The sequence below is a fragment of the Myodes glareolus genome, chromosome 22 (assembly GCF_982192425.1).
Source record: "Myodes glareolus chromosome 22, mMyoGla1.1, whole genome shotgun sequence".
NCBI classification, from domain to species: Eukaryota; Metazoa; Chordata; class Mammalia; order Rodentia; family Cricetidae; genus Myodes; species Myodes glareolus.
In genome coordinates, this window is record NC_142047.1 from 38,897,450 (window position 1) to 38,911,345 (window position 13,896).

Sequence of the window (13,896 nt, forward strand, 5' to 3'; positions counted from 1 at the left end):
AACTGTGACTACCATTTGACCCCAATCCAGTATGTCTTTGAAAACACATATAACTACTCACTTCAGGGTTCTGTGCATTTACACTACATTAGAAAGTCACTAATGTTAACAGTTCCTCTTAGTGTGTAGCTTGAAAAATACCTAGATTTTAAAAAAAAATTATTTTTAATTATGTGTATGTGTATTGGTTTGAGTACACAATGCAGGGGCCCTCAGTTGGCAGAGGTGTTGGGTCCCCCTGGAGACAGAGTGAACAGGCAACTGTGAGATGCCTCTTATGGTGCTAGAACCTAACTCAGATCCTCTGCAAGGACACGTCAAACTTTTGGTCACTGAGCAATCTCTCCAGCCCCAATATCTGGATTTAAAGATGAAAACAATCTCACCTTTCATTGAAGTACAGTGCAGATTCAGAAACAATCTTAAGTGTACAGATCAGTAAACTGGAACACACTAGTAGAACCAGCGCCCAGATCATCAAACACAGCATTACCAATTCCCAACACCTTCATCTCCTCTTCTAGCCACCACACATCCAAGGTGCCATCTTTTATCCTGGCTCCAAATACCACAGACAACGCTTGCATGTATAAAACCAGAACTTTCCTCCACAACCCACCCCACAGGAGCCTGCTGGGTAACCCAGGTGCCGTGAACTCTATCTTCTTGCCTTACCTTCCCAAGCACTGGGATACAAGGGTGCATGATGGCCGGGGCTGCAACTCAGTTGGTCAAGTGCTTACTTGGCATGCAGGAGGCCCTGGGTTCTAAGTCCTGCACTGCATAAACCAAGCATGGTGGTGCACACTTGTAATCCCAGACATAAATATACTTTGCTATGTTTTGTTTCATTTTGAGATAAGATTTCTTGTAGCCCAGGCTAGCCTTAAACTCACTGTGTACCTGAAACTGGCCTTGATCCCCTGATCTCTCTCCCTCTCCATGCTTTGGTCTGATTCCTTTACTCGCACTATGCTTATGGCATTTGTTCATACTGTTGCACGTGATTATATCTTTTTAATGTTATTTTTGCGAATATGAAACAGACAGACCAGAGGGGCCCATTCTTCCCTAGGGCACTGAACAGGTGTTAAACTTTGTTAAAGTGTTGTAAAATCACTACTAGTGTTAATGATGTTACTTAAGTTGTTACTGTAAGCATTCCTCTGATATTCATCTTCCTGTAAACCAGGGGAGATGCTTGGAGAGAAGGCAATTTCATGTCTCAGCTGACAGATGCTGGACTCTCCCTTGTTGCCCCTGACTATGTTGAGCAAAATGATTATCAGCAAGCCAAACGAGCTTAGACCAGCACCAGCCTTTATGAACACACCACAGAAGCCTTGAGAAAAGTTTAAGACAACTGTATTGTTATCAGCTGCAGCTTCCAAAGGGACTCCTGAAAGGACAGCCCCAACCCAGGGCTATTTCAGTTTACATGAGACCTTTTACTATCACAAGCCTTGATGAATCCTAGATGACTCTGCAACCACTCCTAAGCTAAAAAAGACGTTAGCATGTCTTTTTTAGCTTATAGTCAGGCTAGAAAGGAACAGTTAACAGTAGGGGCCTAGCAGAAGGATCACTGAGGCTGGTGTAAACACAAACCTTCCTTTGCATGACAGGCTTGCTGTGATTGGTGTAAACACCCTTCTCTGGCTATAAGCAAGCTGTCTGCTCAATTGATGAGTCAACTTGGAGCCACAACATTTAGCTCTAAAAAAGACTTCTCTCAAGTTATCTTTTCTTGCCTCCTTTACCACAGGAGGCTAATCAGGGTACATGGAAAGCAGCAGAAGAGACAGTGGAGCAGTAGTGGTGGCTGAGGCAGCATGACACAACTGTGCAGCATGCTAAGCTGAACTGGAATGAGGACAGAGGCCATAAAGAGGCAGAAGAAAGCAACTGCAAGTTCTGGTTGCTAGAAGAATAACAGAGCTTCCAAGTCTTCAGACGCCCCAGTCTGGGAGCTGTAATCTGTAGTGGTATTTTATTTGTATTTTAATAAATAAAGCTTGCCTGAGGATCAGAGTGCAAAGCTAAGCCACTACAGGTCCAGGACTCAGGAGACAAAGGTAGACAAGATCTCTATGATCTCCAGCTACCCTGGGCTATACAAGATTGATCCAGAAACAGATCCAGGTAGTGGTGGTGGCTCACACATTTAATCCTGGAGTTTGGGAGTCACACACCTTTAATCCCAGCACTAGGGAGGTGGAAATAGGAGCAATATGGCTGGGTAGAGAGAGAAATATAAAGGGGAAGAGACAGGAACTCACTGGAGTATGGAATCCAAGGTTTGGTGGAGACACAGTGTAGTCTAGGTAGTCTGAGGATCACCCTTTTGGTCTGAGCATTGGTAGAGGTAAAAGGTCTCTCTAGTGGCTTACTTCTCTGCTTCTCTGATTTTCAGCTTTAATCCCTGTATATGCCTCTGGGTTTTTTTTTTATTATTCATGAAGACTCCTGATATTTAGGCCTGCCTAGAAGCTACAATGTCAGTTGCTTCTACAGGCTGAGGAATCCTGACTTCCTAGGCAATGCTCCACTTGTAGGGCTAAGGGTCCTACTACCAAAGGCCTATGTGGGAGTTGGAACACTAGAGGGAGCCACTAAGCCTCACTCACTGCCATGACACAGAGTAGAAAAGCTAAAGAGAAGTACTTGAAGAGAGCTCCTCCTTGTACTGTCATGGTTTCTATACGGAAGGTCCCTGCTAGCTGGCTGGTGGTAAATACACCATGACTACCCAGTGTAGGGCTGCTGGGCATTTAAAGCTTCTCCAATTCAGGGTGACTATGAATTTCTTATCCATACACATGTGAACTAATCTAAGCATGGATAGTGAACATAAGCCAAGAGAAACCTTGGGTATACCAGACACTGTTAGCTCCAGTAGCTGCATAGAACATTTCCAAGGTGATTGTACAGATTAGCTGTTACAGCATCAATACACAGCGCCAGTTAACACTCAATACATTTGGTTGTTGTTATTGTTGTTTTGGGTTTTCCTAAGGGGAAAAATAGGCTGAAATAGTATTTGATTTTGTAACTCAGGCTAGACTGGAACTCTTGACCTTCCTGCCTCATCTTCCCAAGTACTGGGATTACAAGCGTGGGCTACAGCACCCAGTTTTTACACAACAAGCTTTTCTCTTATTATTACACACTTATTTATCTCTGCATGCACGTATGTTTGTATTTGCATGAGGGTATCATGTGAAGGCCAGAGGACACTTGTGGGAGTTGGTTCTTCCTTTCCATCCTGTGAGTCCAAGGTACAGAACCCAGGTCATCAGGCTTGGTTGGGTTAAGCTCCTTTACCCTGCTCAACAACAGCAACTTCTGACTGGAGAAATTAATCTAAGGTAGGAGTGAAGCCTCTATAACATGATAAAAGACAACAGAACTGAAGTCCCTAAACTTTTATCCTAATAACATATTCAGATACAGAAAACAAAACAAAAACAACAAAAAATGAGCAGTTCTCCACCATCATCAGCTACCTCTAAACCCACAGACATTTGTCTTGTATTTTCCTTTAACACCAGGAGGTAAACACCACCCTGAATATTTATTATTTGTGTTACAGTTTGAACCTAGAAAATGCTGTTTTCTATGTTTAAGTTTTTGTATGACTTACACAGTATACTGTGATTATACAGTTTTGCTTTCTTAGTCAAAAGCTGTTTCTAAGACTTATTTGCACCAGTTCACAAAGCTTTAGTCCATTCATCACCACTACTGTACAAAATCTACTGTGTAAATACATCACTACTGATTTACCCATTTTCCTATTAATAGTCTTATACTTTCACCACAACACAATACTGTGATAATTATTGTGTGTAAGTAGCCAACAAGGAACTGTTCACACAGATCTGCCACTTCTTTGATAGGGTCACCTTCCTCCAAGGTGGTCTGTAGTCAACCTCTTCCTGGCTGTGGCTGAGGACACTCATTTCTGTCACTTAGTGAAATTGAATCTTTTTCCTTTCCTTCTTTCCTTAAACATAGAAAACTGTAAAGTGTGGTGAAGCATACCTACAATACCAGTACTTGGGAGGTTAAATCTTGGGTGGTATAGTGAAACTGTCTTAAAACACCAAAAGCCAAAATAAAATACATATAAAAGCCTAACTGGTGAAGAACTCTCCATAAGAATGGACTCAACAACATGAGTCTGTTGTAGACAGACAAAACAGCAGTCTCTACAAACACAAAGTCTTTTACATTGAAAAAATTCCCAGAGATCATCTCTATTTGCTGAGATCAAGCTAATCTCTGCTCTACGTCACTCCATATTGTATGAACAGTGGTTTTTCCGGCTGAGTACAAGCAGCTTTTGACTCCGTTTTGAGGGAGAAGGATGAGTACAGCTCCTAGATGACCTAGAGGACAGGCACACACACGCGCGCACACACACACACACACACACACACACACACACACACACACACACAACCCAGCACAGACAGATAAATCACCTATTCCTGAGGACCAGAGGTGTAACTCCTTTATCTGTACCCACTGTGTGTGTGTGTGTGCGTGCGTGTGTGTGTTCCCTGAGCCTCAGCTCAACTCAATCCCTTGCTTTTGATGTAGATTACAACTACATGTTTAGTCTACCTATTGGCCTGTTTGGACCTGGGCCTGCCTGACATACTGTTTTCTGTTCTTAATCCGTTCCCTACTCTCAGACCATGGCTCTGTTCAACCTTAGACCTGGCAGCTGAACTCTGCAGTTCTGCTTTCAAGCCTACACTACAGCAGCTCTCTCCTGGCACTCCTCTGGCTTATCCTCTTATCAATACCGACTCTCCGCCAGCTTCGGAAACCTCGTGCACTCCACTGTAGCCTCTCTGATAGTCATTCTACAAACCATAAATATGAATACAGACATATAGATATATTTATATTTAATGTCTACTGTATGACATGAGAGCTAGTATTAGTAATTAAGATTGGAATAAAAGAACTTGCATTCACTTCAGCCAGGCTACCATGGTAAGCAGGTTATATAACAGATTTCTGTCATTGAAACCACTAAACCTTGTGAACTGATTGTTACTATGGCAATTGGCACACCATGGAAAGCACCAACACATCTGTTTCTGGCATTTGTGCTCACTCACTACTGGAACAGGGTCTTCTCACACTACAACCAAAGCAGCACGTGATTCCCCAACAGGGATTGGGAAAGTTTTTCTTAGTAGGCTAAAATAAATATTTTAGTGCTTGTGGATCATAACAGTATGTTACTCCTATAACTATGGCATAGTAACGTGAAAACAGTGATATATAAACCAAAGTTAAACCTATGAGTATATACCCATAAAACTTGATTTATGAATAGAAAAACTTGAATTTCATGTAACAAATATTATTATTCTAATTTTTAACCCAAATTTTTAAAAACATAAAAATCATTCTTTATAGAATATGCAAAAGAGAGGAATAGGACAGATTTAGAACCTGGGCTGTAAGGATAACAACGCCTACTTCATAACAGATGCTCTTGTTTGAACATGCTTATCCACCTACCCGACCCCTATGATTCTGCAAAATGCCTCTTACTCTGCTCACAAAATGAGTCTCAGTACCCTTTTCAAGTCTAGATATAGATATAGATACAGATACAGATATAGATATAGATATATCCATATCCATTGCTTTAGGGGTACTGGCTTAATTAAAAGAGAAAGCTCAAGGGGTCACACAACTCCATTCTGCAGAGCAGCTGAGAAGGACCACAGATGCCTTTCTTCTTAGAAGGCTCAGACTAGAGTTGAAAGCAAAAGCAGGAGGTTGGGTAGAGAACTCACTGTTCCAACTGGCGTAGAGGGTTCGAAGGGAAAAGCCACTGAGTGTCAGTTCCCTCAGCTGGTTCCGCTCACAATGCAGCTGCTCCAAGCTACATAAGGAGCTAAGATCCAAATCAGTCAACTGATTGTCGCGCAAATCCATGTGAGTGATGTATTTGTTTCCCTCCAGACTGTCAATAATCACGGTTTTCAAGTGGTTCATCCTTAATATTCAGAAATGGAAAAATAATTTCTATTATGTAGACAAAAACATAGGAGAGCGATGACCCTTTCTTCTCTTTACTGAACTTGAGAATTTCACTACATGCCTCACTTTTCAAGGTCCTACAGAAAACAACCACAGTTTACCTATAGAGAAAGAACCCAAGATCCAATTAAGTTAGAACCGGTAGATACACACACAAATTAGAGACAGCAAAACAGGGCACTATCCACAGCTAGATAAACACTTACATCCCAGTACCTAGTAAGGTCAGGTGGGAACGGGGAGGACAAGGAGATGAGCATGCTATGGAGTGAGAGAGAGGCTAAGCGACAGCAGCAGCTCCCTTTCCCTGTAGCTGCGCCTCCTCTTCTCTAGTACTGAGACTCACGTGGCATTAAAGAGAAGAAAATAATCTGAACATACACGTAATAGTTTAAATGCAAACTTCACTAAATATTTCAGGTTCTTGTCTCTACCCCTACAGACTTCACACACATCAGCCTGTTCTCCTTCTCCTATATGCTACTAAGTCCCTGTCTATGTCTCTACATGGCTCGCTATCTGCTTCCTGAAACGACAGAACACATAGTAGTTATCTTTTACCACCTTCCTTTAGAAAAGATTATCACTATAAAACAAAACATAAGAAAGTTTTAGTAGGGAAGCTGTGAATATTTCAATTACAACATAATGTTATCGAGAAAAAAAAGTGACTAACAGAAAAATGGTCAAATTTATAGAAAACTAGAAACTACTAGTCTCCACACAAAAATGTTCATCACTCATAAACAAATGCTCATTAAAACAATGGAATGTTGCATTCTGACTTCTACAGCCAATAAACAAAAGGAGACTACTGAAATCCAGTCTGGATAATGATTCAAGGAAAAGGAAATTCTCATATAATGCTGCTGAAGAGAACGTCAGACAATCCTTGGCCATTTAAGTCTTTGTCACTGACAAACTCACCAGATCACTAATCTCTCTACTACTAGGTAAATAATGCTTTACTATGTATCTGAAAACATCTGTCTTTACACCGTTCTAAGTTCCTACTGTTTTAAAGAAGTCTTTATGAGGAGAAGACATCAAGGTTCATCCCAGCAGAGCTAAGAGATCTCACATAGACAGCCTCACCTTAGATCCACATGCTTAACATGGCTCATCCTGGTCAGCACTCCTAAGTTCAGGACTTCCAAGCGGTTTCCAGCCATAACCACTTTATCTAACATGGTAAGTTTCTCCAAAACCTCAGGAATTTGACTAAAATTGTTGAAGGAAATTCCCAGAGAAGTAAGCTGCTGCAGGTTTCCCAGTTCATCGGGTAGAGCGGTGAGAACATTGCCATCAAGGCAAAGGGTTTGAAGACTGTGGGAAACAAACAAGCCTGCTTTATGGAACAGCTCAAACATACAGAGCCAACAATAGGGGTTGCAATTTATTATTAAGCCAAGCCACTAATTATTAATCCAAATGTGACAAACCTCCCAATCTTGGCCCATGGAGAGTTAACAGAGGCTTAGACATAACTTCTAAGGATGGGCCTTCAGACACTCAAGAGCCAGGGTCAACGCTGTTGAAATGGAGGGAATGAGTTACCTCTGGCATCAAGAGCCATTGTTAAATAGAATCCTAGTAAGAATGTGACTTTTCTCACTGAGAAAGTTCCAAGAACTGCCTGCATCCTAAGACCAGAGATGGTCCTCTGCAAACAAAAGGAGAATCTAGAAAAAGCCAACACTTACTTTAGCAGATTGCCAATCTGACTTGGCAAGTCATGAAGTCCATTACAAGAAAGGTTGAGCTCAGTCAGGGTAGAAATCTCACACAGCAACACAGGAAACAGTCCAAGCTTATTATGGGATAAGTTCAGGCCCTTCAGTTGAGAAAATCTAAAGAACAAAGGCACAAATATAGACCATATTTCCACAAACCCACTGTGATGGTTTGAGTAACTAAGATACCCATTATATGTCTTTACAGGGACCATCAATGAACTTTGATGATCTGTTTTGTTTACTGATTATTTTGTTATTGTGGTTGGAGATAGTGTCCTTCTCTATAGCCCAGACTGGCCTAGAACTCACAATGTAGCATAGGCTGGCCTCAAACTCAAAATCTTGCCACCATTTGCAAAGGGGTAAGATTGCAGACATGTGCCATCACCTCCAGCTAAATTATCCAATAAAATAAATTATCTAATAAAATGTGCACCATATAATTTGCTTTAAAAACATGTTTTCATTTTCATACTACCAAATATTGTGTGGACACAGAGGACAGCAAAGTAGTTAAAACATAATCCATGTTGTTAATGAAACCGAGTCAAGAAAGTTCCCCTAATGAGACAAAAACTCTACATGGGCGTTCATGCTGCTATAATTTCTTTCTACTAAGTCACATCTGATATACCTAATTTCATTTTACTAAATATCTACATATAATATACAAAAGTTAATCTGTTCAGATACTATAATACCTAACAAATACATAGCACATGATAAGCAATTCTTTTTATACTGAAATTTTATTGACTCAAATGCCACTTGAAAAAAAAAATGGACCAGATGAACTTGAAAACACGTGTGACAGCCTTGTATGGTAAAGTGATTTGATCTACAAGAATCCTGTGTTGGTTCCTTTTGCTCACAGAGTAAAGGTTTCTATATTATCTTGCCTCGAGATAGTGAGGCTATAAAACGGGTGTGTGGAACATTATGTTTTATATCACACAAATATAAACTAAGAACCCAAAGGCATCATTCTGCTTTGAGAATGGAGCCCACAGGATCTAATTCTATAGCTCTTCTCTTCCAAATTTCAATGTCTAACTTCCAGGGGACCTGACTTTGATTACTTATTACTCCTTTGACTTTTGAATCTCTGCCCAAACTCTCTAACTGGATCAATTCTAACTTTAGGGAAATTCAGAAAGAAATGGTAAAGACTGGTTTCCTTAATATTAGAGATTATCTTAATTTAAAACACAAATATGACTCAAATACCTGTATCATTACTAAATATTATCTTGTATCTGTAAAAGATTAGATTTTAAATACCAATGTTTACTGAAGATTATACTAGGAGTATAAGAAATATGTTATCAACCTGAGTGTGTAAAACATGTCATTTTAATGTGCATTCTTTTTTTATTCAAGATGTAATGTGAGACATTTTGCTTTGATTTTCAATTTTTTTCCCTTCCCCAGCAGAAGCCCACAATCACACCTTGCCATTATTCATGGACTATGCTTTAACGACTTTACTTTTTTTGTTTTGTATAGTCAGGGTCTCACTTAACATAGCCCAGGCTGGTCTCTCATGCTATCTGGTGTGGGTGGAAATAGGAGGGGAGATGTGGGGGAGAGTAGCAAGGTAGAATATATTCTAACAAAGAAGACAGAAAAACACACAGATCATAGTCGTGAAGTTGTGTGGGGATGAAACAATTCCATTATCAGAAGAGAAAGTTTCAAAGCTGACAAGACTCAAGAGTTGGTAAGAGCAGGTACAAAGAAAAGATTAAACCTGCTTCAGAATTCTTGAAATCAGGCCTGTCTACTTGAAGTCATTTAAGTTAGAAACTTTTAATTAAAAAACTGTTCACATACTGAGTCTGTCAATCTACCATAGCTGCAGATCATACTTTATCATCAATGAGCATCCTTTACCAACAATATAAAGATTATCCCAAGCCTGGCAGGTGGATCTCTGTGAATTCAAGGTCAGCTTGGTCTATATAGTGAGCTCCGGGCTAGGCAGAGCTACATATTAAAATGCTGTCTCAGAACAAAACAAAAACCACCAAAAAAGATCATAAAAATCAATGGCAACTCACTGTAGTCTTTGAAACATAACACTCCATCAACCCTCTGTTTTATAGGGAGAATAACGAGGGAGATTTGTGTAAATAAAAATTTTGCTTCTTCAAAAAAGGAGTGGAAATTTACAAACTCTAATACAATGGAAAGTGCCAATTTGGACATGGTTCATCTCTCAAAGGTTCATGTGCTAAAGGCTTGGTCTCAGTATGTCAGAACTAAGAAGTGGTAAACCTGTAAAAGGTGAGGGCTAGGGAGTAGCTCAGAACATTTGTCTAGCATATACAGACAGGGTCCTGGATTCAATCCCCAACATCAAATAAATAAATAAATAGATAAATAAACAAACAAACAAACAAACAAATAAATAAATAGAAAAGAGGAGAAAGAAGTAATTAAGCAACTGAACATTCTGCCCTGGAAAAGGAGAGTTGAGTTAGTTCCCAAGACAATCAGCTGTTATAAAAATGCAAGTACTGACGACCTAACATCCCTGGTTCCGTCTTGCTATCCCACTTATCCCTCTCATGTGGGCTCCCACCATTTACCATAAAATGCTGCAGCAAAGGGACTGTCTGATATTACATTTAAACTTCTTCTCTTTAAACATTACCCAGCCTCTGGTTACTTTGTTACAGAAATCAGGAATGAATTCTTCTAGTAAACTTGTCAACTTAAAAGTGTGAACCACTATGATACTGATTATAATTGATTTTCAACACACTAGTCTGGAAACCCATTCTCTACATACTTGTAGAATGTGTCGAGGCCCCCTGGTCTTTCTAATTGCATGAAGTTGTGTCGCAGGTTGAGGTAGGTGATATCTTGACTGTAGAAGAGATGTTCAGGAACCTCCTCAAGGCTGTAGCATGAAAGGTCCACAGTGCTGATCCGCTGGGACACCACCTGAAGAAGGGCAAAAAGAACTATTGGGTGCTTTCACCCAGCATAGGCCATAATGGCATTTACACAAAGGGTGCTGATTATAAACTAGAAAGGGGGAGTTAGTCTGTTATTCATTTATAAAAACTGGTTAAATTTTATTTTTCCCTAAAACTATAAGCTGATTTAAAAAAAAAAAAAAAAACAAAGGTATACGCCTACAATTCTAGCGCTGGAGAGGTGGAAGCAGGGTGATCAGTGAATCAAAGCCAGCCTTGGCTACACAGGGAGATTTAAGGCCAGCCTATTTAAAGACAACAAAAAATCAAAAACAAAAACCCTATGGTACAACAAAGTCAGGCATAGTAGGTACATGCTTATAATTCTAGCACTTGGGAAAGCTAGGCAGGAGGACCACTAAAAGTTTGGCCAACATGAGGTACAACTAAGTTTCAGGCCAACCAATATGATAAAAACGAGACCCTGTCTTTTATAGGAAAGAAAGAAAGAAGGAGAAAAGAAAGGGAGAGATGGAGGGATGAAGGGAGGAAGGGATAGAGAGTGGGAAGAAGTGAGGGCGGAAGGGAGGGAGGAAGGAAGTCCATGTCTCTATAAGGGATTAAAATTTTAACATTTTATACCATAAGCAATGTTAAGATGGTTCAAAATAGGCAAGCCTTAATAAGGGACAGTGTGGGATGAAATGACTTGTGTAGCCACACATGTCTGCTGCTTACTCACAAAATTTCTTCTTCTACTGAAAGCATAAAATAAAAGAGCTATACACACAACATACTGCTGAATATGAATATGCCAAGATGCCAAGGAACAGCACCTTCTCTTTAAAGGGGCAGAAGAATGGAAATTACTCACAACTGAAACCAGTTTTGCATAGAACAGATTTTATAGCTGATACAACACAGCAACAAAAACCAGTAAAACTGAAGTCTTTAAAATCTGTAATACTACAATAACGAATATGGCTATAATGTGTTTTAAAACACCTGACGAAAATCACATGAGACATGCTATCTCACTGTGGCATCCCTTCTGAAAACTGCTGCAAAGAATCCAAAGCGCACACATGTGGAGTTGCAGTACAATTTAATGGCTAAGCAGAGCTATGCTGAAATGTTAATCATCCTCAGCATAGCAGAAGAGGAATTTATGAAAGGTCATGCCCCATAGATAGGTTCACCTTTTAAGTGGTTCATCAAGGCTGTTCTAAAAACGTGCAGACCAAGAAGCACCAGGCTACAAGCTAGGGGGCAGCTATGTCAACCAGAGACTACTGTGACAAGTGGGAAGCAATGTCAATCTCATGTCTCAATCCCTTTAAAGGTCAAACTTCATTATGTCTTAATTCCGTCTAAGGATCACCTCACAGAGACAGTTCAGAGGGAAGTGTACCTGAAAAGATTTTGACAGCATTTTCTACTACAAGAACATGAGTAAGTAAAGACCCAGTGAAATCCCATTATTGTATTCATTGTACACTAAGAAAGATATGATGTTAAGGATGGTCACTTGCAGCTATATCCTCATCTCCTGTCAAAGAGCTTCCAACCTTAGATGCCTGTCGTTGCCATCTCTGGTATTCAGCCAAAGTCTCAAAGCTGACATGATAAGTCTGAGCTTGGGCTCCAGCTGAGCTGAAAGCAAGGGAGTGCTGGCGGCGCTTCACTTCTTCTATCTGAAGAAAAGGAGGAGAAAATCATAACTACTAATCAGAAATAGTGGTCAAAAAGCAGAAACAAGACATACTTCTTAAAATGACAAAAAATCTTAGCAGACATTTCTCCAAAAAATATATACAAATAAACACCAATAACATGAAATGACATTCAAGATCAACCGTCATTATGGCGAGGTAAATCAAACTACAACAAAGGCTGGATGCGGGGTATACAGCTGTAGTTCCAGTAACCAGGAGGCAGATGCAGAAAAACAGAGTATTCCAGGTCAGGCTGGGCTACCCTAAACTGCAACAACTCAACTTACACAGATTTGCTAAAGATATTCTCTTTCTATCACCACGGAACCACTTCTATCTTTGGCATCTCATTTTGGATGACATTGCTTCTGAATCTTGGCAGACCAGCTACAAACTTACAAGTTATACTTGCAAATCAATACATTCTAGTGCTTACTAAAGATAGAACCAAGTGGCAGAAACACAAAATACTTTAAGCAAAAAAGAAGTAGGCTGTAAAGAGTCACTAAAATTAAAAATTTGGTAACATTCAATTGTGGTATTCACAACATAATCATTGTTCAATGGTAAGAAATCAGTGCAACTATAGAAGTTGGTGTCAAAACAAAGAATTTCATAAAACAAACAGAAAATATTCTAGAACAATCTTAAAGGTTTTTACTGTGGGAAACTGGAGAGATGACTCAGTGATTACAAGCTCTTTCTGCTGCTGCAATGTTGGGTGGCTCACAGCCATCTGTAACTCCAGTCTCAGGAGACCTTATGCTTTCTCTGGCCTCGAAGGGCACCCAGTACATATGTGGTGTATATACACATATACAGACAAAACACTCATTCACATAAAATAAAAATGAAAGGGAAAAATAATTTAAATTAAGTAAATTTTAGATATATTAAATTATATTTGTATAACTCACCCTTTAAAAAAAATGGAAGAAAAAAAGAAAGACTTTGTCAGGTATGGTGGCAAACACCTTTAATCCCAGCACTGGGAAGAAGAGGAAGGCAGAACGCTGGGAGTTCTAAGTCTGCCAGGAATGTATAGTGAGACTCTGTCTCAAGCAAACAAATAAATAGACTGACAGGAAAAGCTTTGTAGCAATAAACCCCACTACAAAATGATAAAATGAACATCTCACCATTAATAGTTAATAATTTACAAAGTTGTACATATGTAAAACTACAAAATCAATTTATATAATACTAAATTAACATAATTATATAGAAATATTGACTTTAATTTCTATTTCTTAAGAGTAATTCACGAGACTTTCTCAGTATTTGACTATGAATGACCAAACTTTTTTTGCATTTTAGTTTTCATTTTTATTAATGTGTATTGTGTGGCTGTGTATGTCTACACATGTGCTAGGCCCACATAGACCAGAAGAGAGCATGAACTCACTGGAAATGAAGTTACAGACGGTTGGGAGCTGCCATGTGGGTGTT

The 13,896-nt window shown here is 39.6% G+C and overlaps 1 protein-coding gene across 3 annotated transcripts in view; it reads right to left on the bottom strand.

The window, feature by feature from the left end:
- Positions 1–13,896, bottom strand: part of Phlpp2 (PH domain and leucine rich repeat protein phosphatase 2) — a 74,399-nt gene that overhangs the window by 23,939 nt on the left and 36,564 nt on the right. For all 3 annotated transcript variants that reach the window (XM_085681747.2, XM_085681748.2, XM_048437288.3), the window contains 5 exons: positions 12,301–12,426; positions 10,603–10,757; positions 7,776–7,922; positions 7,168–7,398; positions 5,826–6,028 (listed from right to left, as the gene is read on the bottom strand). In XM_085681747.2, coding sequence (XP_085537873.2) covers positions 5,826–6,028; positions 7,168–7,398; positions 7,776–7,922; positions 10,603–10,757; positions 12,301–12,426 — 862 coding nt within the window. The remainder of the gene's footprint in view (positions 1–5,825; positions 6,029–7,167; positions 7,399–7,775; positions 7,923–10,602; positions 10,758–12,300; positions 12,427–13,896) is intronic.